This window comes from Ceratotherium simum, chromosome 29 (assembly GCF_057802395.1).
Source record: "Ceratotherium simum simum isolate JZ-2026a chromosome 29, ASM5780239v1, whole genome shotgun sequence".
In the NCBI taxonomy this organism is placed as follows: domain Eukaryota; kingdom Metazoa; phylum Chordata; class Mammalia; order Perissodactyla; family Rhinocerotidae; genus Ceratotherium; species Ceratotherium simum.
The window spans coordinates 7197323-7224509 of NC_141928.1; the positions used below are offsets into that span (position 1 = coordinate 7197323).

General features: G+C 50.3%; 2 protein-coding genes across 3 annotated transcripts; one reads left to right on the top strand and one right to left on the bottom strand.

Moving 5' to 3' along the window:
- The first annotated feature begins 463 nt into the window (after positions 1-463).
- Positions 464-24426, top strand: TOR1A (torsin family 1 member A). 2 transcript variants are annotated; one of them, XM_087418936.1, is made up of 5 exons: positions 464-680; positions 1203-1468; positions 3544-3719; positions 3817-3944; positions 22075-24426. In XM_087418936.1, exons 1-5 carry the CDS (start codon positions 500-502, stop codon positions 22167-22169), a joined length of 846 nt encoding a protein of 281 aa, XP_087275062.1. In that variant the 5' UTR covers positions 464-499; the 3' UTR covers positions 22170-24426. The 2 variants fall into 2 exon arrangements, with proteins under 2 accessions (XP_087275062.1, XP_004423625.3); XM_004423568.3 differs by lacking the exon at positions 22075-24426 and adding an exon at positions 8937-9586.
- On the bottom strand, positions 12562-19178 carry TOR1B (torsin family 1 member B). Its single transcript, XM_004423567.3, has 5 exons — positions 18980-19178; positions 18105-18370; positions 16008-16183; positions 15429-15556; positions 12562-15099 (listed from the first exon to the last, which is right to left on the bottom strand). The coding sequence occupies exons 1-5, from the start codon at positions 19176-19178 to the stop codon at positions 14858-14860; spliced, it is 1011 nt and encodes a 336-aa protein (XP_004423624.1). The 3' UTR covers positions 12562-14857.
- Positions 24427-27187: the final 2761 nt, after the last annotated feature.

Consider the following 27187-nt stretch of genomic DNA (forward strand, 5'->3'; position numbering starts at 1 on the left):
GTTTTGAGTAACAGTCGTAGCCAAGAGGAGTCTAAGGAGACATGACAACTAAATATAATGTGGTATCTTGGGTGGGATCCTGGATTAGAACTAAGACATTAGGTAAAAACTAAGGAAATCTGAATAAAGTTATATCAATATAGGTTCATTAATTTTAACAAATGTAACATACTAATGTAAGATGTTAATAATAGGGTAAACTATGTGGGGGGTGGTATATGGGACCTCTCTGGACTGTCTTCTCAATTTTCCTGTAAATCTAAAACTTAAAATAAATCTTTGATTTAAAAAAGACAGCGGCTCCCAGTGGCTTCCGGCGCCCACCTCCCGGAAGCGGGAAAGGGCTCTGCCCCGCGCAAAGATGGCGGCCGCCGGCCTCGCGAGGAGGTCCGCCCGGCACAAAGATGGCGGCCGCGGCGGAGCGGAACCGGAAGCGCGGGGCGGCGGCGGCCCGGGCGGCGGTAGGCGCGAGAGCGCGCAGGGCGGCGCGGGTCCGGGCATGAAGCTGGGCCGGGCCGCGCTGGGCCTGCTGCTGCTGGCGCCGCTGGGGGTGCGGGCGGTGGAGCCCATCAGCCTGGGCCTGGCCCTGGCCGGCGTGCTCACCGGCTACATCTCCTACCCGCGCCTCTACTGCCTCTTCGCCGAGTGCTGCGGCCAGAAGCGGAGCCTCAGCCGGGAGGGTAGGCCGGGCCGGGGCTGCGGGCCGGGGCGGGGCCGGGAGGGCCGAGCCGAGGCGGGCCGGGGCCTGGTTCCGGGGCCACGAGCGCGCACAGACCGGACTTGGGCCGCAGCCCCGAGGCGAGCCGCAGGCTGGGCTGCCCCACGCGGAACCCCGGGGGTGTGGACGGCTGTAAACTTGTGCAAAGTTCTGCTCCTTCCAGCCGATACGGGAAGGAAGACGGGGGCTCTTCCGGCGCGGACACTGCGGGCCAGCTGCGGCCCTCCTCCTGCCCGGCCGTGGGGCGGAGCCAGAGCCGGGGCGAGGGGCGCACGCTGGGGGCGCGGCGGTGGAGCCCAGGACCTTTCCAGGAAGGAGCCCGGGGCCGGCCTCCCTGACCCACCGCTCGCTTCTCACCTCGCCTCTCACCATATGCTCCAAGAGCTCAGCTGGCTTTGCTGGCTTTCACATGAGCCTGTAAACTTGACTAAATTTTGCCAGCTGGGTCCCCCCCTCCCTCCCTGACTGGCCTTCTTTTTGCCAGCTTTGCAGAAGGATCTGGACAGCAAGCTCTTTGGACAGCATCTTGCAAAGAAGGTCATCTTAAATGCTGTGTCTGGCTTCATAAGCAACCCGAAGCCCAAGAAACCTCTCACCCTCTCCCTACACGGGTGGACGGGCACCGGCAAAAATTTCGTCAGTAAGATCATCGCAGAGAATATTTACGAGGGTGGCCTGAACAGTGACTATGTCCACCTCTTCGTGGCCACACTGCATTTTCCACACGCCTCCAACATCACCCTGTATAAGGCAAGGGCAGAGTTTTGCAATCCTTCCTGAGTGGCATTGGGTTTGGGGTTTCTTTGTTGTGGGACAGGATTTGGGGCTTCCATGTTGAAATGAGTGAGCCCTGAAAATGGCTGCATGGGTCAGTGCTTTGGAAGGTGTGGAAGGTTTGAGATGCTCAGAGCAATTACACGATCAAAGCTTCGTGGTAGTTTCTCAAAACAGGCCCAGTGTGGTACTCAGTAAGTGGGGTCCTAGGATTTTAGAGATGGACGTGATCAAATCCAACTTAAAGATCATCAGGTTTAACTCATTTTGTAAAAGAGGAAACGTTTCTAGAGAGGCTTAAGTTTGTTCAACTGACACGCTGCAAACAGCTTTTGCAGTTTTTAACTCGATGGGTAACAGCCTGGGCTTTGGCAGCAGACACACCTGGAATTGAGTCGAAACTCTCCCACCTCCTAGCTGTGTGATCTGGGGAAAGTCACCTGACCTCTCTGAGACTCGGTTCTTCATTTGTAAAGTGGTGGTTGTGAGAATTGAGTGAGCTCTGTCTGTCAAGCATGTAACATGGGACCTGATACATGAGCGTTCAAATCAGCATTAACTATTGTTTTTTTAAATCCGTGTAACAAATGTGCGTGGTGGGCAAAACAGTCAGATACTTAGCCCTCACCTGTGTGAGCACATTTTTCCCTTCTGTTGGGGTGAGCATGAGGGTCACCAACTGTCCAGGGGTTTCCAGGATGCGGGACTTTCAGTGCTACCACTGAGAAAATTCCAGGCAAATGGAGGACTTGGTCATCCTAGGTAGCAGTCAGTCTTCCCTACTTAATAGCTCTGTGACTTTGGGCAAGTTACTTAACTTCTCTGTGCCTCAGTTTCCTCACCTGTAAAACAGGGAACACAAGAGTAACTACTCTGATAGGTTTGGGGAGATGACAATAAAATGCTGTGTGAACAGTGCCTAGCCTGTTCTAGTGAGCACTCAGTACGTGTTCTCTGGTATTGCCTATAAGTTGGGGTAGCAGGTAGGAAAATCTTGGCTGCTGGAGCCTAACGGGTCTGAGTGAATCCTTGTTTAAATAGTGACTCGCCTTGTGGCCTCAGGCAAGTCACTTAGCTCTCCTGAGGTTCCTCCTGTGTAAATAGAGGCTGGTCCATAGGTTAGATACATGCACGTGGAACATTGTAACTGTCATCATAGTAGCCAGGCAAAACCCCAGATCATAAGTCAAGACCTACATTGTAACTTCCAGAGCCTTCCTCAGAAAACAAATAGCTAACTCCCCCTCCTCACTGTGCTGGCAGGGAAAATCTGGGAAAGCATTGTATAGAATCATAGCTCAAATTTCTGATTAACAAGAGTCTTTTCTGCTCCTTACCTTGATTGCTTAGTATTATAAGAAGTACCTAAATATGTTCTTACGGAATGTTTCTGTTTAGGCAGATTTATTTCAGAAACCTCCAGGCATTGTTCCAGAAACTCGAGTGTTAGCGTCACCACACTCATCCTAAAATGTGTGTGCTCTGAGTTCAACTGCTTCTCTTAAATGAGCCTGCCCTCCTCACCGTCCCCACTGGAAGGTCAGAGCACCTTCCCCAGGCCACTCTAAGGATGGAATGAGAGCAGAGGCTGCTCGGTCTCTGCCTTCTTCCAAGAAGGCTGCTGTACACAGGCAATGTAGTCACATCGCCATTTTGATAACAATGGCCCAGCAGCTCAATGACAGAGCATCGATGTGACATCTCACAGTACAAGAACGATAATCAAGTGTGGGGCTTTGGAATCAGGCAGGGTGGGATTCAGATCTCAGCTCTGCCACGTGCTAATTTTATAATCTTGGGCAGGTTGATTAAGCTCCTTGTGCCTCAAGTTTCCTCATCTGTAAAATGTGTAGGATCGTGCCCACTCCCTGGGGTTGTGGTGAGGAACAAAAGGGCTCGCGTGTCTCAGGTTCCTAGCACAGAGCTGAGCACATAGTGCGCACTCCGTGAATGCAGCCGTCATGGGAGCGGTGGTGGTGTTGATGCTCATGCTGGTTGAGTCAGCTGCACTTGCTGAGAACTTTGTGTTGGCTTTCCCCCTGGTCACGCAGGATCAGTTACAGCTGTGGATCCGCGGCAATGTGAGTGCCTGTGCCAGGTCCATCTTCATATTCGATGAAATGGATAAGATGCACGCGGGCCTCATCGACGCCATCAAGCCCTTCCTGGACTATTACGACCACTTGGATGGGGTCTCCTATCAGAAAGCCATCTTCATATTCCTCAGGTAAGGTTGGGGCGGGGACGTGATTGAAGAGCGCTGAGCCCGAGCCTTTGGGCTTCAGGAAAGAATCCAGTGCTTACCCACTGGAATTATTTTGCAGCAATGCGGGAGCAGAAAGGATCACAGATGTGGCTTTAGATTTCTGGAGAAGTGGAAAGCAGAGGGAAGAAATCAAGCTCAAGGACATGGAGCATGCCTTGTCCGTGTCAGCCTTCAACAACAGGAACAGTAAGTGGGGCCGCTTACCCCTCTTGTCCGTGAGCCCAGGTCCCTAAGTTTTAAGTGGGCCTCACCGTCACCTGGGAGCTGGTTAGCAGTGTGAATTCTCAGCCCCGTCCCTAGCCCCACCGAGTCAGAATTCCTGAGGGACTCTGGTAACGAACCCCAGGGGACTTAGGCACTTGCAAGTTGAGAAGCGCTGTTTCAAAGAAAGAGGGAAATTATTGATCATCAAGATCCTGAAAGTTAGTTGCCTGTTTTCTTCGGCTAAATCATTTTCCTTTGTAGAAGAAAAGCGGGTGGTTGAGCAAGGAAGTTGCTGTGGGTGCCTCCGAAGGAGGAGACGACCTGTCAGCTCCCTTTCTTTCTGTGCGTTGCCCGAGGACTCTGAGGCTCTGTGCCCGAGAAGAACAGCCAAATGGTCGGGCCCTTGTTCTGTACTAGGCACTCTGTGAAACACTCCTTTATGTTATATTTCCTTTAATCTTCACAAAAACCTCATGGGGTAGAGGGGCCAGCCCGGTGGCGCAAGAGGTTAAGTGCACACGCTCTGCTGTGGCGGCCCAGGGTTCTCCGGTTTGGATGCCGGGCGTGCACTGACACACCGCTTGTCAAGCCATGCTGTGGCGGCGTACCATATAAAGTGGAGGAATATGGGCATGGATGTTAGCCCAGGGCCAGTCTTCCTCAGCAAGAAAAAGAGGAGGATTGGCAGATGCTAGCTCAGGGCTGATCTTCCTCACCAAAAAAAAAAAAAAAAAAAAAACCTCCTGGGGTAGAAACTGTTATTGTCCCCATTCTACAGATGAGGAAACTGAGGCTCAGAGGGAGACAGTAGCTTGCCTAAAGCCACACAGCCTGTCAGGCGTCTGATTCCAGAGTCCAAGCTTTTAATCTCTGCTTTTCCAGTGAACTCACACCTTTGACCTTGAACCCCTTGGGGTAGAAAGACACCATGAGGAGACTGACGCACTGGGTAAAACCAGGGAGCTGTGCGGGTTGACTGTTACCATTCAAGTCTTTGCTCAGGTTCATTCTTTTTTTTTTTTTTAATTTTATTTATTTATTTTTTGTGTGTGTGTGTGTGTGTGTGTGTGTGTGTAAGGAAGATCAGCCCTGAGCTAACATCCGTGCCCATCCTCCTCTTTTTGCTGAGGAAGACTGGCCCTGAGCTAACATCCGTGCCCATCTTCCTCCACTTTATGTGGGATGCCACCACAGCATGGCTGGACAAGCAGGTGCATCGGTGCGCGCCCAGGATCCGAACCCAGGCCACCAGCAGCGGAGTGCGCGCACTTAACCGCTAAGCCACGGAGCCGGCCCGGTCAGGTTCATTCTTGAGATGACAAAACAAAAGGTCTTCTTTGAAACAGACCTGCCAAGTAATTCATTGCAGAGTTATGTGAACAGTATGGGGTATTTTATGTCAGTTTGTGCAACTAGGATGTTACTGATGAAAGACAAAATATTTTGTAGTATGTTGAATAGTTTCTGGGCACGCCAAAAAGTACACGCATGTGCAACGGAAACCTTAGCCTGAATACCGCAGCAGGTGAGGCCGCGTGCCGAGAACCCGCACTGCAGGGCGTTACAGAGGGATTCCGGAGTGTGAGCTTCAGCATCGGGCAGACCTGGCCTCAGGCAGGTGGCCGAACTCTCCTCCCTCCGTTCATTTAACAAATGTTTATCGGGCATCTACCAGGTGTCAGGCACTGGTGAACAGAGCAGTGGAGAACAGGAGTCCTTACTCCTGGAGTTCACACCCTAATGATATAAATAGGCAAGGAAATGTGCCGAGGATGGATATACATCTACGTCCGTATAGAGGTAGACATCTTCCTCCCCCCACCCAATAGGGACAAAGTAAATCAATAAAGAGGGTTTAGGGCGTGCAGGGAGGAGGATGGGCTGCAGGTTTAAATAGAGTGTCAGGGAAGGCGCACTATGGGGGTGACGTTTGGGCTGACCCAAGGAGTGAGGGAGTGAGTTGTGTGGACCCGGAGGGAACAGCATGTGCAGGAGCCCTGAGGTGGGGGTGTGCCTGTGGTCACTGGCCCGTCCGGGGTGAACAAAGAACAGGAGGTTAGATAAGAGGTGAGATTTGGGGTGGGGGTGCAGAAGGCCTGGGGGGGGCTACAGTAAGGGCTTGGTTTTGACTGCAAGTGGAGGAGGGGGCCCCTGGAGGGTTTTGATCAGATGGTGACGTGGTGGGACGTAGTTTTAACAGGACTGCGCTGGCTGCTGGGTGCAGAGTAGACTGAGGCGGCAGGGGCAGGGAGACCGGTGAGGGGGCGCTGTAACAACCCGGGGGAGAAATGCCGTGGCTGGGACGGCGTGGGAGTGTGGGAGTGGTGTGATAGGTCGGGCTGGGATGTATTTTGAAGGTAGAAACAGTAAGTTTCCTAAAGGATTGTGTGTGGGAATGAGAGAGAGAGACGAGTCGAGGATGTGGCTTGAGTCCCTGGAACGGTGGCACAGTCCCTTAGGAGGACGGAGTGCGAGGGGAGCAGGTTTGTGGGGAAGGGTGGGAGATGAAGACGGGCGTGTTCCTCGAGCAGTGACACGTGTTCCGTGAGTGATGACACATGTTCCGTGAGTGATGACACGTGTTCCATGGGCAGTGACACGTGTTCCGTGAGTGATGACACATGTTCTGTGAGTGATGACACGTGTTCCGTGGGCAGTGACACGTGTTCTGTGAGTGATGACACGTGTTCCATGGGCAGTGACACGTGTTCAGTGAGTGGTGACATGTTGGAGACATCCGAGCAGAGATGTGGAGCAGAGGGCTAGATACCCCAGTGAGCTCCAGGGCAGCCTTCAGGCTGAGGATACAAACTGGGGAGTGGTCCCCAGCTCATTTTTAGAGCCACAGACCATCTGAGGTCGCTTGTTCCACCAGTGGAACACTCTTCCTGGGTCTCTGTGTGGTCGGGTCCTTGTCAGTCAGGCTCTGCCCAGAGGTCACCTCTCAGCCAGGCCTTGCCTGACCCCCTGGCTCATTCGCCTTCTGCTGTCCTGTCCTCATCACTCCACCTCAGCACTCACAGCCCACATTCTCTGAAATTGTCAACTTACTGGCTTGTTGGGTGGCTCCTCAATTGTCAACCCCGTGAGGGCAGCGTCCGCATGTGCCTGGCTCTGTGCTCTGTCCCCAGGGCCCAGGGCATGCCTGGCACACAGTAGGCCTGCAGGAAAGGACTGTTGCACTTGTTACTGCTCAGCGGTCAGCTCTGTTCTGGCCCCTGGCCACAGACTCTGCCCCATCCGGGCAGTCAGGTATTCACTCAGCACCAGTTGTGTGCAAACTGTCGGGAAAGGAAAGCAAAAACCCCAGTTGTGATATTGGAACTTAGAAGAAGTATGTGTCTGGTCTTCATCTCTGTTTCTGGCACAGAGCTCCTAAAACCCTTAGACTTTCCTAAGTGATAAGAGCCATAAAGGTGTCTTGATATTCATAACAGATCCCTTTCAGCCACACCTGAGTTTGTTGATGAGATGACTTTTGACTTAAAGATGGGGGCTGGTTGCCAGGGGAACCAACCCTGTGATTGGAGGGTTGGGACTTTTCAGTCCCACCACCTGACCTCGGGGGACGGGAGAGGGGCTGGAGGTTGAACCAATCACCAATGGCCAGTGATTTAATTAATCATGCCTATGGGATGAAGCCTCCATAAAAACCCAGAAAGAGGGGGTTCAGAGAGCTTCTGAGTTGGTGATCATCCCACATGGTGGAGATTCAGGGAGAGTAGTGCTCAGAGAGCATGGAAACTCTGCCCCTTCCAACATACCTTGCCCTGTCTATCTCTTCCACCTGGCTGTTCCTGAGTTATATCCTTTTATAATAAACTGATAATCGAGTAAGTAAAATGTTTCTCTGAGTTCTGTGAGCCACTCTAGCAAATTAACCAAACCCAAGGAGGGGTCACTGGAACCTCCAATCTTTAGCCTTTCGGTCAGAAGCACAGGTGACAGCCTGGACTTGGGATTGGCGGTTGAAGTGGAGGGCAGTCCTGTGGACTGAGCCCTCAACCTGTGGGATCTGACACTATCTCCAGGTAGACAGTGTCAGAATTGAGCTGTATTGTAGGACGCCCAGGTAGTGTCAGAGAATTGCTTGGTGGTGTGAAACAAACACATACCGGAATTGGTGTCAGCCTCAGACCTGGATTAAGGCACAAGAAATTAAGTGAGAAAGCAGAAGGGAACTGGTTCGCGTGAAGAAATGCTGGCTGTGACCCAGCAGGTGCTGTGTCGTCTCAGAGGAGGGAGCAATGCTGGGTCTAGAGACCCCGGAATGCACCAGCGGACGTGACTGGGTGGGTGCAGAGCCAGCCCCCATCCCGGGAAAACACATGGCAGAGTCCATGCCCTGCGGCCCTAGCAGAGCACTGTCTGCCCACGTCACTGCTTTGAGGGTTCTGTTTCTCGGTCCCTCCCAAATGCTGCGTGCGGTTTGGACACACTGGCCGTGGCAGTGGGTCGCTACCCTGTCGCTAATCCAGTTGCTGCAACTCCAGTGAGTCGCAAGTTTCCGAAATAAAGGCGTGGCCGGTCCTTCCCTGGGAACTCTTCTCACCTTTCGCTTTCTGTGAAACTCTGTTAACCTTCGAGCTGGTCCCTTTCCCACTTCAGATCTTTAAGGCACATCTTGGCAGGCGTCCCCTGAGTCCACAGCCCAAAGAAGGTGTCCCTTCCCACTGTCACGTCACTCTACCCTTTGCTTTCATAGAAGCGTCACAGCTTGTAGCTCCTTGGCGAGCCCACTGGTGATGTCCGCCTGCCCGTGAGCTCGGGAGCTCCCTGAGGGCAGGTGCAGGCTCTGCCTCCGGGGCGGAGTCCACGCCCAGCAGCTGCGTGTGGGGCGGATGTCCGCCTGCCCGTGAGCTCGGGAGCTCCCTGAGGGCAGGTGCAGGCTCCGCCTCCGGGGCGGAGTCCACGCCCAGCAGCTGCGTGTGGGGCGGATGGACGGTGGGTGAACAGCTCCTCTTTCTTTCCCAGGTGGCTTCTGGCACAGCAGCTTAATTGACCGAAATCTCATTGATTACTTTGTCCCCTTCCTCCCCCTGGAGTATAAACACCTAAAAATGTGCATCAGAGTTGAAATGCAGTCCCGAGGCTATGAAGTTGATGAGGACATTGTAACCAGAGTGGCTGAGGAGATGACGTTTTTCCCCAAAGAGGAGAGAATTTTCTCTGACAAAGGCTGCAAAACTGTGTTCACCAAGTTAGATTATTACTACGACTGATGGTGCAAGACTCGTTGCTTCACGTTGGAGAAGAGAGAGCTCAGCACCCGCATCTTTCCCTGTACCTCCCCCGCTGCGTTCCCACTCCTGGAAGAGGAGTAAAATGAATTCTCCCTGTTGGACGTGACAGGAGTTTTCCTGGGCATTTTCCTGGGCATCGTCGTCATTCAGTGGAGCCTGCAGGCTGTCACACGTTACAGGTCATGGGCGTCGGAGCAGCCGGTCTTCAGAGGAGGAAGGAGCTGGCTCCCAGCCCCTGCCACCAGGCCTCATGATTTTTTAAAAATCATGTTTTAATTTTAGGTGTTTCTGTTTCAAGGAAGGACGAATAAGTTTTACTGAAAATGTGATGACTTTATTTAAAATGATTTTTAACATTATGAGAAACTTTTCAGACTCTAAGTTGTTGGCTTTGTGTGTTTTTTTAACTGTTTTTTTTCCTGTCATTATAACGTATACCACGATGTCTTTATGGTAAAAAAGTCCAAGCCCGAGTCCTTGGCATGTAAGATGGCATTACTGGAGACCAAGGCTGGAGCAGTGACAGAGCTGTCACAGGCGGACCATCGCAAGGGGCAGTGAAGTGTTTAGGTAAAAGTACAGGTACAACGGAAGAGGACACACTCAGGCACGTCACAGATAAACCCTAAATGGGCCTTGATCTCAGTTACATTATGAACTGTAGGAACGATCTTAGTAACGTTGTGACGTCTGTTAGAAACACTTTCCTTCCAGAAGAGTATTTCCAGCTTGTCACTTGCCAGTCATTCAGCTTGCCATATTTTTTTTTTTTTTTTTTGCTGGGAAAGATTTGCCCTGAGGTAACATCTGTTGCCAATCTTTTTTTTTTTTCCTCCCCAAAGCCCCGGTACATAGTTGTATATTCTAGTTGTAAGTCCTTCTAGTTCTTCTCTGTGAGCCATCGCCACAGCATGGCTACTGACAGACGAGTGGTGTGGTTCTGCGCCTGGGAACTGAACCCGGGTCACTGATGCAAAGGGTGCTGCACTTTAACCGCTAGGCCATCAGGGCTGGCTCTGGCTTGCCATATTTTTTAAAAACCTTACTCATTTATTACTAATCTTTGTTAGGTTTAATCAGAACTCCCAAAACTTAGGAAAACTTAGCTGCCCCCAAGGATGCTAACAGTGTTTTTCTTTATAAATGCAAATAGCTACTGTTTTACAATACAATTGTGTGTAATTTGTGAATACATTTTTTTTTTAATTTTTATTTATTTATTTTTCCCCCAAAGCCCCAGTAGATAGTTGTATGTCACAGCTGCACATCCTTCTAGTTGCTGTATGTGGGACGCGGCCTCAGCATGGCCAGAGAAGCAGTGCGTCGGTGCGCGCCCGGGATCCGAACCCGGGCCGCCAGCAGCGGAGCGCGCGCACTTAACCGCTAAGCCACGGGGCCGGCCCTGTGAATACATTTTTAAAGGAGGAAAAAAAGCCCCTCCAGTGTAGGCCTTATGTGCTTCAGCTCTAAGTTAAGACCCACTGGGTGCAGTCCAGGGTGGAGGGAAGTGAAGTCTGACGCCAGGACCCTCAGCATCCTAGGTCCGCTCCGCCTCCTCACTCAGCTGCACTCTGAGCTCCTGACACCCAGCCACAGAGTTCAAGTCTAGAGACAACCCCAGCTGAGATGCCAGGCAGGAGCAGGGAGCACTGCAGGAGACTAAACATTCCTGGTTTCATGCAGCATGCATATGCGCCTGCAAACAGGTGGGGCTCTTGTGGGGTGTGAGGGCATAAACAGTGCTACGGGGACAGTCTGTGACAGGCACGGAAGACAAGTTGGCAGCCTGGCTGCCAGGGTACCTAGCAGGGTACGGGTACCTAGCCTGTACAGAGGCTCTCTAAGGCTGGCTCTAAGTGTTGGAAAGTTGTGGGGTTTTTTTGTTTTTTGTTTTTGTGAGGAAGACTGACCCTGAGCTAACATCTGTGTCAATCCTCCTCTATTCTGTATGTGGGATGTCACCACTGCATGACTTGACGGGTGGTGTGTAGATCCGCGCCCAGGATACGAACCCATGAACCCCGGGCCACTGAAGCAGAGCACATGAACTTAACCACTATGCCACCAGGCTGGAAAGTTCTTTTGTTTTTGCTGAGGAAGTTTGGCCCTGAGCTAACATCTGTGCCCATCCTCCTCTATTTTGTATGTGGGACGCCACCACAGCGTGGCTTGATGAGCGACGTGTAGGTCCGTGCCCAGGATCCGAACCTGCAAACACTGGGCCACCGAAGCAGAATGTGCAGACTTAACCACTATGCCACTGGGGCAATCCCCAGAAAGTTCTTGATGTTGAGCCAAAGCTGGCCTGTTGTCATGTCCCTTGGAGTCATAGATTAGAGCTAATCATTTGAAGATGGCAGCCTCAACACCTGGGAGTCCCTAATAAGGGAACACGGGGTCCCCTGAGTTAATGTGGGAAGTTCAGTCTTGGTCGACAAGGCAGTCTGGGGTGGAGCAGACGCTGCATTAGGCTGGCACCAGACCTAGAAAGTCAGTCTCCTGGGACTTGAGCCCCTTCAACTGAGAAACGAGGGGAGTGGGTGGGATCACAGGGGAGAGGGTCTAAACTTTCTAGAAAGGCAGCTAGCTCATCCTCAGTCCTGGGAAGAGGGTTGGTGTTAACAATTCTCTGACAGAGATAAGAGGTCAGGTTAAGTGTGATTAAGCTGAGATCTGTTAACTAGGATTTCATTCTTGAGCAGTCCTGGGTGGGAAGACCTGGCAGTTAGGTTTCCTGATCTGGCTCGGCCTTGCCCAGGTTCAGAGTGTCAGCAGTGAGTCCTATTTGCCCAGTGCCTCAGTGTCCTTCCTACATCAGTTTTAGGAGAGTATATTTGTTTGAAGTCCAGCTCTTTCTGATGATATTTTCATCCATGAAAATATGGGGTATTGGGCCAGCCCAGTGGCTCAAGCGGTTGAGTGCACAAGCTCTGCTGTGGCGGCCCCGGGGTTCGCCGGTTTGGATCCCGGGCGCGCACCGACGCACTGCTTGTCAGGCCATGCTGTGGCGGCGTCCCATATAAAGTGGAGGAAGATGGGCACGGATGTTAGCCCAGGGCCAGTCTTCCTCAGCAAAAAGAGGAGGATTGGCAACAGATGTTAGCTCAGGGCTGATCTTCCTCACACACACACACACACACAAATATGGGGTATAACCCATCATCTAATCCAAATTAACTTTGAGCTAACAGCCTTTAGGGTAAATATTGATTCTGTAGGATGTGCAGACCGCCAGCCAGCATGACCAGGGTACGCTGAGCCTAATGACACCCGAATCATTGAAGAGCCTTTATTCCAAGCTCAAACTTTTCAGTTATCAAATAAATCAGGAAAAAAAATCTGCACGTGACACCTCACATGATAAACTTTAGGCTTTATTATTTTATATTCAGTAGGTCAATTCAAACTCTTGCCTACATCTTTCATGGGGTGGGGGAGGCTGGGCCATGGTCAACCGTGGCCTTTTCAAGTTACAAATTAGTAACAGAGGTCCAAAGGTGACCAGCACGTGTTGAGTTTATTGCATCATTGTAAACAGAGAAAAGGTGGTCTCCTCCTGACCACACACCCAAAGGGTTATAAAAGAAATGGAACTTAGCTCCAATTTGAGGATACGTACTAAAAATTTTAAGCCTCATCTTGGCATTTTTTATTTTTAAAGACTAAGTGTGATCCTCTATGAGGCGCTCCCATATCATAAAACTATTTATTCCACCACATCTCATACAGTCATGTGTCACTTGACGATGGGGACACGTTCTGAGAAATGTGTCATAGGCAATTTTGTCCTTGTGTGAACATCATGGAGTGACCTTACACAAACCTAGATGGTACAGCCTACTACACCCCTAGGCTTACGGTAGTCATCTTATGATGACTGTCGTATATGCGGTCTTGCGTTGACTGAAATGTCGTTCAGTGGCGTATGACTGTACAAAAAAGGCCGCACGTTGTTCTCACTACGTGTCTGCAGCTGCATTGCAACTATGAGATCGACACAGAACCATTCACGCTGGCTGGAATCTAAGTCATATTTTCCAATGACCAGGGCAGTCCAGCCGGGCACTGCCACATAGGGTGTCATTCTCAGATGACACCCAGGACCAGCCACAACTTCAGAATGACCTCTTGTGATCTACAGTTGTGACCATAATTTACCGTGCACTTAACTATAAAAATTCAGACCATTTGTTTTAAGAGTACCTGATAAAGGAATAGGCAATTATTCCATTTTGTGTCCTTCCCATGTTTTAAAATAAGCAACATCCTATATTTCTACTATCTAAGATTCAGAAGTAAAAACATTATAAAAAAAAATACATATCTTTGAAAACTTGAGCATTTCTAGTGTACAATACTTCCACTTTTTAAATTTTTATTTTATTTTTTAATTTTTTTTGTGAGGAAGATCAGCCCTGAGCTAACATCCGTGCTAATCCTCCTCTTTTTGCTGAGGAAGACCGGCTCTGAGCTAACATCTATTGCCAATTCTCCTCCTTTTTTTTCCCCAAAGCCCCAGTAGATAGTTGTATGTCATAGCTGCACATCCTTCTAGTTGCTGTATGTGGGACATCACCACAGCATGGCTGGAGAAGCGGTGCATCGGTGCGCACCCAGGTTCCGAACCCGGGCCGCCAGTAGCGGAGTGCGCGCACATTACCGCTAAGCCACGGGGCCGGCCCCAGTACTTCCACTTTTTTGGCAATGCAGAATCTGCAAGCTGACCAGTCCTTCTGGGCACGCATCATCCGTGGAGAATGAGCACGCCCCACGGATTTCAGACGGTTCTGTGGAGTCAAGTGAGAGGCTGACTCCTGTATAAACTAAAACAGACAAACATTGCACCATGGGAACCAAGGACTCAAATTCAAAGCCAACAGTCTCATGCTGACTCGACTCTAGTGATGGCATGGTAGGGGGGAAATCGGGTGGTGACTGAAGTTCAGGAGTAGAAGAGGTACAAGGAAGCTGGATCGATATGGAGAGAGAGATGAGCGAAGGAACTCCACGACCAGGGCTGTCATCACAGCCAGAGTGATGGACAGACTGAGAGGCCCCGTGTGTCCTGGTCCCCTGAGGAGGCCTCGGACGGAGCCCCCAACCCACACGCAGACAGTTGGCTGGTCAGGAGTGCTCAGCGTGCAGGCCCACGTTCCCACTGGACACTGTCTGTGCCTGACAGTACTGGTTTTAACTGAAAATACTTCCAGTCAGGGAACACTCTATGTGTAAGGAAAAAGAGAGCAGGTTTTCAGCAGGTAAAAACCGAATGCTCCCCGGCCTGCAGCAGGGCCCTGGAACTCCTGCAGCTGTACCAGCAGCTTGAGGTGTGGGTCCCCCGGGGTCAGGAACAGTCGTGGGGCTCCCCGCCACGGCTGTTTTCAAGGCACTTCTGTCAAGGTCAGTAAGTGTGGGGAGATTTTCAAGTTCATCTTCCACTGCAGTTAACAGTCGGATTGCTGCCGTGTTGCAAAATACAGGTGTACTCAACAGATTAGCATCTTTTCAAACATCAACTCAGAAACTTCTAGATCCCAAAAGTCCACAGGTGCAAATGTGCAAGACCTGAAGAGGTCTTCAAAGTGCTTCCGAAAGGCAAGGCTGCTGGCGTGCTAAGCTCCCAGCTGCCTCTTACCCTGCCTGGGTAAGAGCTCAGTAAAAATCCAGCCGTGACTGCACGGTCTTGCAGCCCTTGTCTGAGTAGATTTTCTCGTCTTTGGGGAAAAACGTCATTTCCTCTGCCACCCTGGTGACAATGTCTTCATCTATGGCAGAACCGCGGGCTCTCATCTCTGCCCTCACACACATCTTCACGTGTCCGTACTCCAGGGGCAGGAAGGGGATAAAGTAATCGATGAGGTTTCTGTCTATCAGACCGCTGTGCCACAGGCCACCTGTGGAATAAGACACAGCTGAGTTTCCTGCCTGTCACTGTCACCTGCCAAGCTCACTGCTCCTACAGGGCCCGTTTTGATCCCAACCCACAGTAATTCTTCATGTCTTTACCTCTCGAGGTTCTTTTTGTCAAGCATGGCACAAGCCTGATGTGAGCATCAGCTGGCTACCCCTGCTAACTGGCTTCTAGAATAGAATGCCCTAGAAAAAATCCCTACTTCAGCAAAGCCACGGAGGCAGGCGGATTCTGTGGCTTTGTGAAAGGCTTAAAGAAAGCGGAGAAGACTCTGCTGGCAGGTTAAGGGGCTCCTCAGCCTGGAAGACTCACTGTGTTTATTATTGAAGACTCCTACAGATAGTACAGGCTCCAGGTCCTTCAGCTGAATCTCTTCCCTCTTTCTTCCTGCGCGCCAAAAGTCGAGGGCCGTCTTAGTGATGAGGTCCCCACCTGCGTTGCTGAGTTTGCCCAAGAAACAAAGATTAGAATCACATATTAAGACATCTGTGTCTAATCAGGCAACATACCTGCTCTCAGGTTTATTCTTAACCATGGAATATTTACTAAGTGCTACCAGACAGAAAAAATAGTGGCCGCCCTCAAGGAGCTTAAAATCTGCCTTTTTAGAACTTGCTGCGTAATGCTACGACTTTTTATAACCCTCAGAGACAACTGCAGGTAATGAAATTGCCTGTTATCAGCAATTATTTCTTTAATTCATTTTCACCTGCCCATGCTCTGTGCCATGCTGATACTAACAACCCAAAAGGAAAAGAAGTCACAAGTCACTTTTGCCAGGCTGGCACTTCTGTCTCTGGGGAAACAGAAAAATGATGGTTGCCAGGCCTTCATTCTAGCACTGGGAGAATGAAGAGCTTGTGTGCCCCTGAAAAAACCCCTCCCGCTGACCTGAGAAAGATGAAGATGGCCTTCCGGTAAGACACGCCATCAACCTGCTCGTAGTAGTCTAGAAACGGCTTGATTGCATCGATGATCCCGGGGTGCAATTTATCCATCTCGTCAAATATGAACAGGGAGCTCGCACACGCACTCACGTTACCCCGAATCCACTTCTGTAACTGGTCCTAGACCAACCACAAAAGAAGAAATAGGATGCAGAGCCTCGAGGATGTGCCAAGGCAGCAGAAGCTACACTGTGCCTCGTGCTCTGAAAGACGAAAAAAGAGTTCTTTAACAAAGAACTCTTAGAAACTGCCTCCTGGGCCGGCCCGGTGGCTTAGTGGTTAAGTGTGCACGCTCTGCTGCTGGCGGCCCGGGTTCGGATCCCGGGCGTGCACCGACGCACCGCTTCTCCGGCCAAGCTGAGGCCGCGTCCCACATACAGCAACTAGAAGGATGTGCAACTATGACATACAACTGTCTACTGGGGCTTTGGGGGAAAAAAATAAATAAATAAAAATTAAAAAGAAAAAAAAAAAAGAAACTGCCTCCTAACCTCCGTTCACACAGCTTTTCCAAAACTTTATCTGCAAAAAGTGGAAGCAGGCGGAGGAGAGATAGGTGCTAAAATGCAAAGAATTTTTTTCCTGACTCAAATGACGTGCTAAATGTGACTTTTTAAAGGTATCAGATGGGCCGGCTCCGTGGCTTAGTGGTTAAGTGCGTGCGCTCTGATGCTGGCGGCCCGGGTTCGGATCCCGGGCGCGCCCCAGGGCACCGCTTCTCCGTCCAACGCGAGGCCGAGTCCCACGTACAGCAACTGGAGGGATGTGAACCTACGACATGCAACTATCTACTGGGGCTTTGGGGGGAAAAACATGAATAAATAAAATCTTTAAAAAAAAAAAAATAAAGGTATCAGAGGTACGAGATATGTGAATATCATTTCACTGTTAACCAACCCATAATTTTCATCTCACTGTGCACTGAAATCTCAAGGTAATTTTACCAGACATAAGGAGGAATAAGAAACTACGTTAAGACTCGCACGGTGCCCAAGACCAGTGCCTTTTACTGGTGCAATGAGCAAAGGACCTGACCGAGGTGACGTTTTATGAAAAGCGTTTGTTCCTATGCTTTCTTGAAACAAAGAGACTCAGGCAACAAGCCCTCATCCCCCAACCGTGAAAGGCTCCAGAAACGCCGTGAAACTGCTCCAGAGGCCCCTCACCTGACTATATTTCTAGAGATTTATGAAAGAATCTCGAAAACAAGGAAATCCCTGTTTCTTATTGGCAATCTTCCCTGTCTTACAGTCTGTGTGGCAAATGTTCACTTTCACTTCCTTGTTCAGTTAAGTTTCTATTGCTAATTTCAGTCTCCATCCAACAGCAGGAATATTATCCTTTACAAGGACGAGTCATTTAAATAAGAACCTACTAGACAACTTAATATAAATTAAATGTGGAAAGAATATCTCAAAAGAAGAAACAGTCTTAAGATTCAGTTCTCTGAGGCTTTCATTTGAAGAAAGCAAGCCATGCCAAGGATTTGAAGGGTGGGAGGAACAAAGGGAATAAAAGCTATTGAGGAGAAAAAAAAAATCCTCTAGTGCATGTTGCTAAATGCAGAGGCAACGCTGAAGCATAGGTGGGAGCCTTAAATGAAGCCGCGTCCAAGCAAATCATTTACGACTGCTCTGCTTAACCAAGGGCTGTGATGGGAATGCTGAACGCGCTCATTCATGGCAGAACGCGGCGACCCTGCCAACTGGGAGTTAGGAGATTTGGGTTCGAGTTTCTGATTTGCCACCAGGTCACAAAGATTGTCAGAAGCAAGTCACCTTGCCTCTCTTGGCTCCATCTTTTAAGGGAAATAACATCACCTATCCCACTGTATCACGTTGGAATCAAGTGAGAAAAAAGTTCTAGGAGAGCTGTACACATGGCAAAGGGTAACCGGGTTACCTTAACCGGGTTAAGGGTGCCTTAACCCAGCGAGGTCTGACGCTGGTGCAGTGAAGAAAAGCAGCAGAGGCAGAATGAGGGAGCAGATGGCCCAGACCAGTTGGAGTGGCCGGTGGATGGGATAACAGGATTCCCTTACCTGGTACAGTTTTATCTGCTGCTGGTGAGGGAAGTGCAGAGTCGATACAAACAGGTGGACAAATTTACTCTTCAGGCCTTTTGAGTGAAGATTCTCAGCCACAATCTGGCTGACAAAATTCTTTCCCGTGCCAGCCCAGCCGTGCAAGGAAAGAGTCAGTGGTTTCTTGGGATTTTTGTTGTTCCGGAAGCCAGTCAGCGCCTTGAGGATCACCTCTGTGGCCAGATGCTGCCCAAACAGCCTCTCCACCAGATCCAACTTGAGGGCTGCAGGAGCGGGCCCGAGAACAGAGAGAAAAACACATTAAATACGCCCCAGAAAAGCAGCACTTTTCCCAGCTGGCTAACGGGAGAGGCACAGATTAGCAAGTGGTCCCTCAGGGGCTCTGCCAAACCCCTGGGCTGGCACTGAGGCAGAACCACAGGTCGCAGAGTCACACGATGCCACTTCCAAGGAAATGCACTAGGTGAGTGTCCTCCTTAACACTCAGGTGTCTGATAAGGAAGCTAAACGTGTTCGTTCATCCAGTGATTAGCCCCCTCTTGGCTGAGCTGCATGCTACTTCCCCAGCCACCCCTGCTGTCTTGTAAGACAACCAAGAGCCAGATGTGGGCTTTCTGGGCAGACGCTGCGCGTCTGAACACTACTTACAACAGGGTTGGCGTGGCGCAGAAGAGCTGGCCACGCTGCTTTCGGTTTCTTCTTACTGTAATCCCAAGGAATCCGAACATTTGGGAAGGAACCGGGGCAGGGCCCCATGATCTGGAGAGTCTGTCTCAGAAGGCACGGCTTCCAGGGCTGGGGTCCGGACCGAGGCCCCATCCGCCCTCCCTCCCCGCACCCCGGGAGCGCCGCGCCCCGCGCGCCCCGCGTACCCGACGCGTTGAGCGGCTGCTCCTCGCGGCAGCACTCGGCGAAGCGGCAGTACACCTCCTTGTAGGACAGGTAGCCGGTGAGCGCCGACGCCGCGCCGATGACGAGGCTCGCGCTGATGGGGTCGAACGCCGCCACCGCGTGGGCCGCCAGCAGCAGCCGCAGCGCCGCGACGCCCCCCAGCCGCCCCGCCCGCCGCATCGCCCCCTAGGCGTCCGCCACCTTCCTGGCGCTGGGCCCCCAGCAGCTGAGAGGAGCGAGGACTTCCGGTTCGTGCGTCACTTCCGCCCCGCAGACCCACCCACCTCCTGGGGTGGCCATGCTGGTGAGGGGCGTGCCTCTGCACCGCCATCTTTGTGAGTGGCGCGAAAGGTATTAAGTGACTCAGCCTCAATCCCCACGCCTAGCTTTTACGGTTTTCTTTTCTTTTTCTTTTCTTTTTTTTTGTGAGGAAGATCAGCCCTGAGCTAACATCCATGCTAATCCTCCTCTTTTTGCTGAGGAGGACCGGCTCTGAGCTAACATCCACCGCCAACCCTCCTCCTTTTTTTTTCCCCCCAAAGCCCCAGTAGATAGTTGTATGTCATAGCTGCACATCCTTCTAGTTGCTTATGTGGGACGCGGCCTCAGCATGGCCGGAGAAGCGGTGCATCGGTGTGTGCCTGGGATCCGAACCCAGGGCCGCCAGTAGTGGAGCGCCCGCACCTAACCACTAAGCCATGGGGCCGGCCCGGTTTTGTTTTCTTAAGAGCTTCTCAGACCCCCCACACATTGCTTTGTCACCCTTCCTCTCATTTCCCTGGAGCTATAATCAGCGTTTCTCATGTCTACCCACCTGCCTGCCTTCCTGGGGATACACGAAGGCAGACGTGCGCTGGCGTGCACAGTCAAACCCAGAAGTCCATTCTTTCATGCAACATGCTCCAAGACAGGCCCCTTTCGCGATGCTGGGAAGACAGCAGTGAAGGCCCTGCCCTCTCGAGCTTCTAGGCTTTGGGGAGTGCAGACAGTGGGCAAGGGCCAATAGTGAGCCAACGGAGAAGCACAGGGGCCGTGGAGCACGCAAGGCTTTTGTTTAAACTGAGAATTGAAGGAGTTAGCCAAGCAAAAAATTGAGGAGTAGAATATTCTATGCAGAGAACAGAATATGCAGAAAGTACAGTTTGGGAACTGAAAGTATTTCACATGGTGGAGGCTGGTGAGAATGAGGTTGGAGAGCAAGACAGAGACTGGAAGTGGATGGCTTGCAAGTGCTGTAAGGAGTTTGGCCTCTGTTCTTGGAGGTAATAGGGAGCCACAGAAGGTTTTACACAGGGAGCAACATGGTCAGATCAGAGATCACTGGCTGCTAGGTTCAGTGAGGATGCTGTTACAGCGGTTCAGGTAAACTTGGCCCAGGCTTTGCTGAAATTGATTTGAGTTCATCCATCAGCCAACTATCAACAAATATTTAATGAACACTGGCTGTGGCAGATCCAGTGCCATATGCTGGGGATACAGCAGGATAAAGGACAGACAGTCCCTGCCCTCACAGAGCCCTGGGAGACAGAGGGGCAAGCAGATAGGTTACGTCCAGCATGGTCAGTGCTGTGATGTGGGATGCCCAGAGGAGGAACCTCACCCAACTTGCAGGTCGGGGAAGGCTCTCCTTCTCCACATCTCAATTTTGACCTGAAGAAGGAGAAAAATGACCCAAGAGGCCTGGGGCAAGCGAGGAGGGGAGGGGTAAAGGTGGTCAGGCTGAATGCTCCAGGCAGGGGGAGTCCATGCAGTGGACTGGTGGTGAGCCAGGCACACAGAGAGCCCCACGTGGCTCAGGAGGCTGCAGTGTGAAGACAGGGGAGACTGGAGTGGCAGACAGGGGCCGAACCATCAGGGCCTTTGGAGCCATGCTACAGAGAGGGCTCTATCCTGGGGCCAGAGCAGAGCCATGGGAGGGCTTGGCAGTGATTGTTGCAGACCACTCTGGCCCTGTTCTGAGGTTGGAGGGGCCAAGACTACGGTAGGGAGACTGCGTCCAAGGCAGGAGCAGTATTCCCGGAAAGAGAAGGTCGTGGCTGAGCTGGAGCAGAGGCAGTGGGAGGGAGGAGAGGGATTTGAGAGTTATTCTGAAAGTGAAAATGGGACTAGGGATGAGCCACTGGGGTTGGGGAGGTGGGAGCACTGTGGAGAAGGAGCAGGAGGAGGGCAGGGGGATGGTGAGGACTCCTATGCTCTTCCATTGCTCATGCCAATCCGCTGTTTCTTGCAAAATACGCCATGTGTATGTTGTGTTATCATTAGAATCATAAATGCCAGTTACTGAGCCTTTGAAATTCCACATCTAACACCATTGAATCCTTCCAGCACAGTATACAATCCTTAAAGAAAACGAACATTTCCTTTCAAACGCTAGAGGCCTGAACAGTCTCCCCTGACTTGTGAGCTTCCAGGATTGCTGAGACGGTCAAAAGAGGCGACAGTCACAGGAATTGGTCTTCCTGTCCTCCCACCGTCTGCAGTGCTGGAGGCTCTGTGTGCATCAGCTCACTGGTACCCCCAACAACTTCAAGAAGGGACTGTTGTGATCTCCACTTTACAGGTGGGGAAACTGAGTTCCAGAGACATCGCGTGTCCAGAGCCACTTAGCTAGAAAGAAAGAGAATGCACCAGGTTCTGTGACTTTTAAGACCCCAACATCCTGTTCTCTGCTCCCATCCCCCCACGCCGCAAAGCCCCTGGAGGCTGCAGAGCCGCTCCCTCCACTCGCATGGCTACACCCCAAGGAGTGTGCTGGGCTTGGCTAGCTGCATGCCGAGCAGCCTCTGTCCAGCAGGAGAACTGATTAGATTGGATTAGATAAGGCAGACCTGGCAGCCTGCTCATAGCTGTGGGGAGAGCTTGTCAGATGGCCCCAGGACAGGTGCTGCTGAGTCCCGACTTTTTTTGGGCGGGGTGGCAGCCCTTGTCATCGGCCTTTCCCTGTCCTAGGTCAGCCATCTTCAGCCTGGGGATGTGAGCTCCCGGAGGCAGGTGCAGACTTCGGAAGGGCATGTGAGAGTGGATCTCTGTGAGGATCCAATGCCAGAAACTCAATCTCTCTCCTCCTTCCCCGCAGCGGCCCCAGCCTCCTACGGAGCTCCTGTCTCACCTCTGGCCCCTGGAAAGAAGAAAAGTCACTCAGTAATTTCCCCCTGTGGATACATGAAGTAAATGGAAAGGAAGAAGAGAGAGAACCCCAGCCATCTCATCAAGGGACACACTTTCCATAAAATTTTAATTCTTTGTTTAATAATTATTTATAAAAAATTTGTAACACATTTCTGTTGTTTTGATCGATTGTGTACTAACAATAATCCAAAAGAAGTGTTTTAACACCTAGAGCTTTGTGATCACCAGAAAAATTTTTGTATTAAATTTTAGTCTGTAGTATATACGTGCCTTTGTTGCAGAGAAATAAGATAAGATGATCAATAAAAGACTTCTAGGCAAAAAAATACATTTCATTAGGATGATATTTGATGGCAGAGTAGAATGGAAATATGAGTTCAAGTACAAAAAATGATCGTAATATCTCACTTGTTCATGCATTTTGTAGATGGATGATTGCAGGTAAAACTGCTATAACGTCCAGATTCCATTGAGTACATCTAGAAGAGCAATGTAGCAATGTCATAATCTTGTTACTTACGATAGACAGGAAATTGCATCTTTGGCAACCATTTAAACTTATGCAAAGTTTCAGTGTCGATCTAAAAATGTGCAAAAGGGATGTGTGAGCAAAAAAAAAAAAAAAAAAATGTGTGAAGACCCCTATCCGAAATCATACCCCACTTAGTAGGCATTTACTCTTCATTCTTCATGTCGACTCCATGCATTTACTGCAAGTAGTTGATGCCTCCCTTCTGGATTACCAGCTGCTAGAGAAGGACTTGTTTGTTGATCTGGAGCTCGGTCCCCTGGCTAGATGGTCTCCTTCCTCTCCAATCTTCCTCTCCTTCCTCTTGGTTGCCACATCTTCCCTGTCTCCCACTCCTTGGTCCTGAACAACCCCGAGGCTCAATTCTAGACCATTCTCTCTCTATCCTCTCTCTCTGGGTGAGAGGGCCCCCAACTTTCTCTCTCCAGATCCTGCATCTGGCTGCACGCTGGACGTCTCCACTTGGCTAGTCACCAGCATCTCAGCATCCACTTGGTTAAAACGCAAGTCTTGATTGTTTTCTCCAAATGTGTCTCTCCTGCCGTGGTCCCTACCTCAGGAAGTGGAACCATCTTACCCCAGTTGCTTAGTCCCAAACCTAGGGGTTGTCCTGGATTCTTTTTCCCTAGCTTCCACTTCTAATCCATCAACTGGTTGCCGGCCCCATCTCCAAAACATATCCCAATATGCTTCAGTCTCCATCTCCTTGGCCACCCGCTATCCAAGCACCATCATGGATGGCCACAGTAGCCCCTTAGAGGGTCCGCACATCCACCCTTGTCCTCTCTGATCCATTCTCCCCTTGACAGAGATAGGTGGTCTTTTCACAACAAACTAGATCATGTCACTCCTGCTTTGAACCTGTCAATGGCTTCCAAAAGCTCTGAGGAAAAAACCCACCCTCTGACCTCAAAGCTCCACGTGACGTGCCCTTGCCTTCCTCTTAGACGTTTTCCCATCCCGCATCCTCCCTAGTTCTCAGCCCCAAGCCCCTTCTCTCTCCTGCCTTGCACATCTCATTCTCTCTGCCTGGACTCTTGCTTCGGAGTCCCACCTGGCTAAGAAGTTTCAGCTTGAAGCCCACCCGCCCTGTCTAAAGTAACCCCACTCCCACCGCCAGTCACCTACTCTCCTATGGCCCTGTTTGTGTCCTTGCCTATTGTCCATCTCTCCCGCTGGCCTGAGAGCTTCAGGAGGGCAGGGACCTTGTCTATTGTGTGCTGTATCTCTAATTCCTAGAACTGTGCCACATACACAGTAGGCACTTAATAAATATGTAGTTAATGTTCAAGGATAGAACACTCTGCAAGAGGGCAGGCTCTGATCTGGGGGCCAGGGATGCTGCTATAAACTGAATGTTCTCATCCCCCCAAATTCGTATGCTGAAGCCTAACCACAGTGTGATGGTATTAGGAGGTGGGGCCTTTGAGAGGTGATTAGGTCATGAGGTGGAGGCCCTAGCATTAAGATGTTAATAACAGGGAAAACTGGGTGTGGGCTACATGGAAACTCTGTACTGTCTTTGTAAATTTTCTGTAAATCTAAAACTATTATAAAATAAAAAGTTTCTTTTCTTAAAAAAGTAGTTTTATATGTGCTACTGACTGTCCATCAATGATATTGTAAAAATCATAATCACACAAGCTTTAATTCTTCTAAATGGAAATTGGTTTGTGAAAGTGTGTAAATTGCACTTGATGCACAGATATGCTCAAATAACTGAATGCAATGTATGTGAAATGGATAAATTATCTATTGTATATCCATGAAAATAAATATTTAAAGTGATAAAACAATCTTTTACTGATCACCTATCACATGTGTCTGCAACAAAAGTAGAAATATGTACCGAGGGCCGGCCCAGTGGCGCAGCGGGTAAGTGCACGCACTCCGCTTTGGCGGCCCGGGGTTCGCAGATTCGGATCCCCGGGGAGCACTGACGAACCGCTTGTCAAGCCATGCGATGTCCCATATAAAAACAGTACAGGAAGATGGGCATGGATGTTAGCTCAGGGCCAATCTTTCTCAGCGAAAAAGAGGAGGATTGGCATCGGATGTTAGCTCAGGGATGATCTTCCTCATGCACAAAAAAAACCCCCAGAAATATATGCTGAAATTTTAAAGTATATGAAAAGTTCCTATGAACATTATGCTAAGTGACATAAGGTAGTCACAAAAAGACGAATACTATATGATTCCAATTATATGAAGCACCTAGAGTAATCAAATGCATAGAGACAGACAGTAGAATGCTGGTTGCTGGGGCTGAGGGAGGAGGGAATGGAGAGTTGTTGTTTAACGGGGACAGAGCTTCAGTTTTGCAAGATGAAAAGAGTTTTGGAAATTGGATGCACAACAAAGTGAATGTTCTTAAAGCTACTGAACTATACGCTTAAAAATGGTTAAGATGGGGGCCGGCCCCCTGGCCTAGTGATTAAGTGCACACGCTCCACTGCTGGCGGCCAGGGTTTGGATCCCAGGCACGCACCGAGGCACAGCTTGTCAGGCCATGCTGTGGTGGCATCCCATATAAAGTAGACGAAGATGGGCACGGATGTTAGCCCAGGGCCAGTCTTCCTCAGAAAAAAAAAAAAAAGAGGAGGATTGGCATGGATGTTGGCTCAGGGCTGATCTTCCTCACACACACACACACACAAAAATGGTTAAGATGGCAAACTTTATGTTATATGTGTTTTACCACAATTAAAAGTCAAAAAATCTTTTTTTAAGTTTCTATGACCATAAGCCTCTCAATGTTGAAATGTTTCTTCTGGATTGAATCATCATTACAATAATCTTTAATCCACAATTTGCCAAAATAGCATGTTTTTAGCAATAATAGAATAAAATAATAGAATTATTTATAATAATAATACAATATCATAATAACAAAATAATAGAATTTTAATAAATAGAATATGTTTTTTAAATGTTTGATGAATGATCAACACATCTCTTGGTAGGGGCCTTGGTTGAAGAAGCCTTTGCTGATGCCCTCAGCTTCGATTTCTTGTCTGGCGTCAGCTCTGGGGTGGCTGAGAGCTGGGCCTCTCTTCTGTGAGGTGAGGGAAGAGTAGACTGAGAAAGGAGGCGGCTCAGTTTTAGGAAGGAGTGCAGAGAAAGCTGAGGACCTGGGAACTGACTCCCTTTGCATTATTCATGCTGTGCCCTCCTTGGGAAGTCTGTGGTCCCCGAGGGTATGCTTCATGCAGTGTGAGGCTCCTGCCCTACTTATGCCCTTTGATATCATGTGACAAGGGCTGTGTCAGTCCAGGTTTGCATTAATCAGCCCCCGAAGCTTCCAGACCCCCAGCTGCCTGGTCTCCCCAGCTGGCCTCTGAATGCAGAGTCTCCTGTGTGCCCCCACAGCCTCAATTCTGCCTGCCCCCCTTGGTCGGATAAGCTTCAAAATCTATAGCTCTCACATCCCTCTAGATTGGCTGATCTTGTAAAATAGTGGATTCCCTCAGTTCCTTCTGGAGGTTACTCCTCTTTCCTTCTCAGATGCCACATTTCACCCTCCACCAGTGTGGTGCTGAGGCTGAATGTGTATATGGATGAACCTTGGGCTGAGGGATGCAGAACTGTGCTCTGTGGGGAAGGCACAGCTGTGGGGCATGTCTGAGGGTCTGGAGTTCTGGGTCTGCCACGTCCTCCAGATCCCCTGATATCCTCTATCCAACTGTCCACATCCTGCTTTTTCTCTAGCAAGGCCCTGGAAAAATAGAATTAAACCACGATGTAGTTCAGCATCCATGTAATCAGTCTCTGAATTTATTTTCCAGAAGTCTTGGCCCTCTGGATGCAGGAGGAGATTTTTCCAGACAATTCTTCACCAAAAGGGCTGGGAGTCTCTAAGGCAAGATGGTGAAATTTGCACATATCTTTTGACCTTCCGGTTTCGTTAGGACTCACTGCCCTACCCTGGCGATGGTGGTGGAAGAGGTCTTGGCCTCAGCTTCTCAGATCCCTGGAGCTCATCCCCTTGGTGGGCACGTGGTCTGGAGGGGAGTCTGGGTGACATTTGCTTCACTGTTTGTCACTGTGGGCTCTGGTACTCTCCTCTCCTGGAAGATGGAGGGTGGGGAAGGTGTGCCTCCTGCAGTTCTCACCACATGGGCTCAGTAATTAATTCCAAATCCCCCACACTTCCCTAAGCTTCTATGGCCTGTCTCCCACTCTCCCAGGCACCAATTGTGCTGTCCATTGAGGTTCTTTGCTTCCAAACAGTAGAAGCTGCACTGAGTGGCTTGGGCTAGGGCTTCTTAGAAGAATACAGGGGCCCGTGGAAATGTAAAACATGCAGAGTGACCACGTCATAGGAGGGAGGATCCCAGGGGTGGGGTGTGTAGGCCTCAGTGGCGGGGACTCTGGGGCTCTGTTGCTCCATCACGGCACCTGTGGAGAGAGAACTTGATTGGCCCAGCCTGGGTCAGGTGTCTCGACTTTGGATCAACCAGCCATGGGCAGGGATCTTGTGCCCTGGTAGCCCCCCAGTCTGTGTTATTCCACATACTTGTATGACATGTTG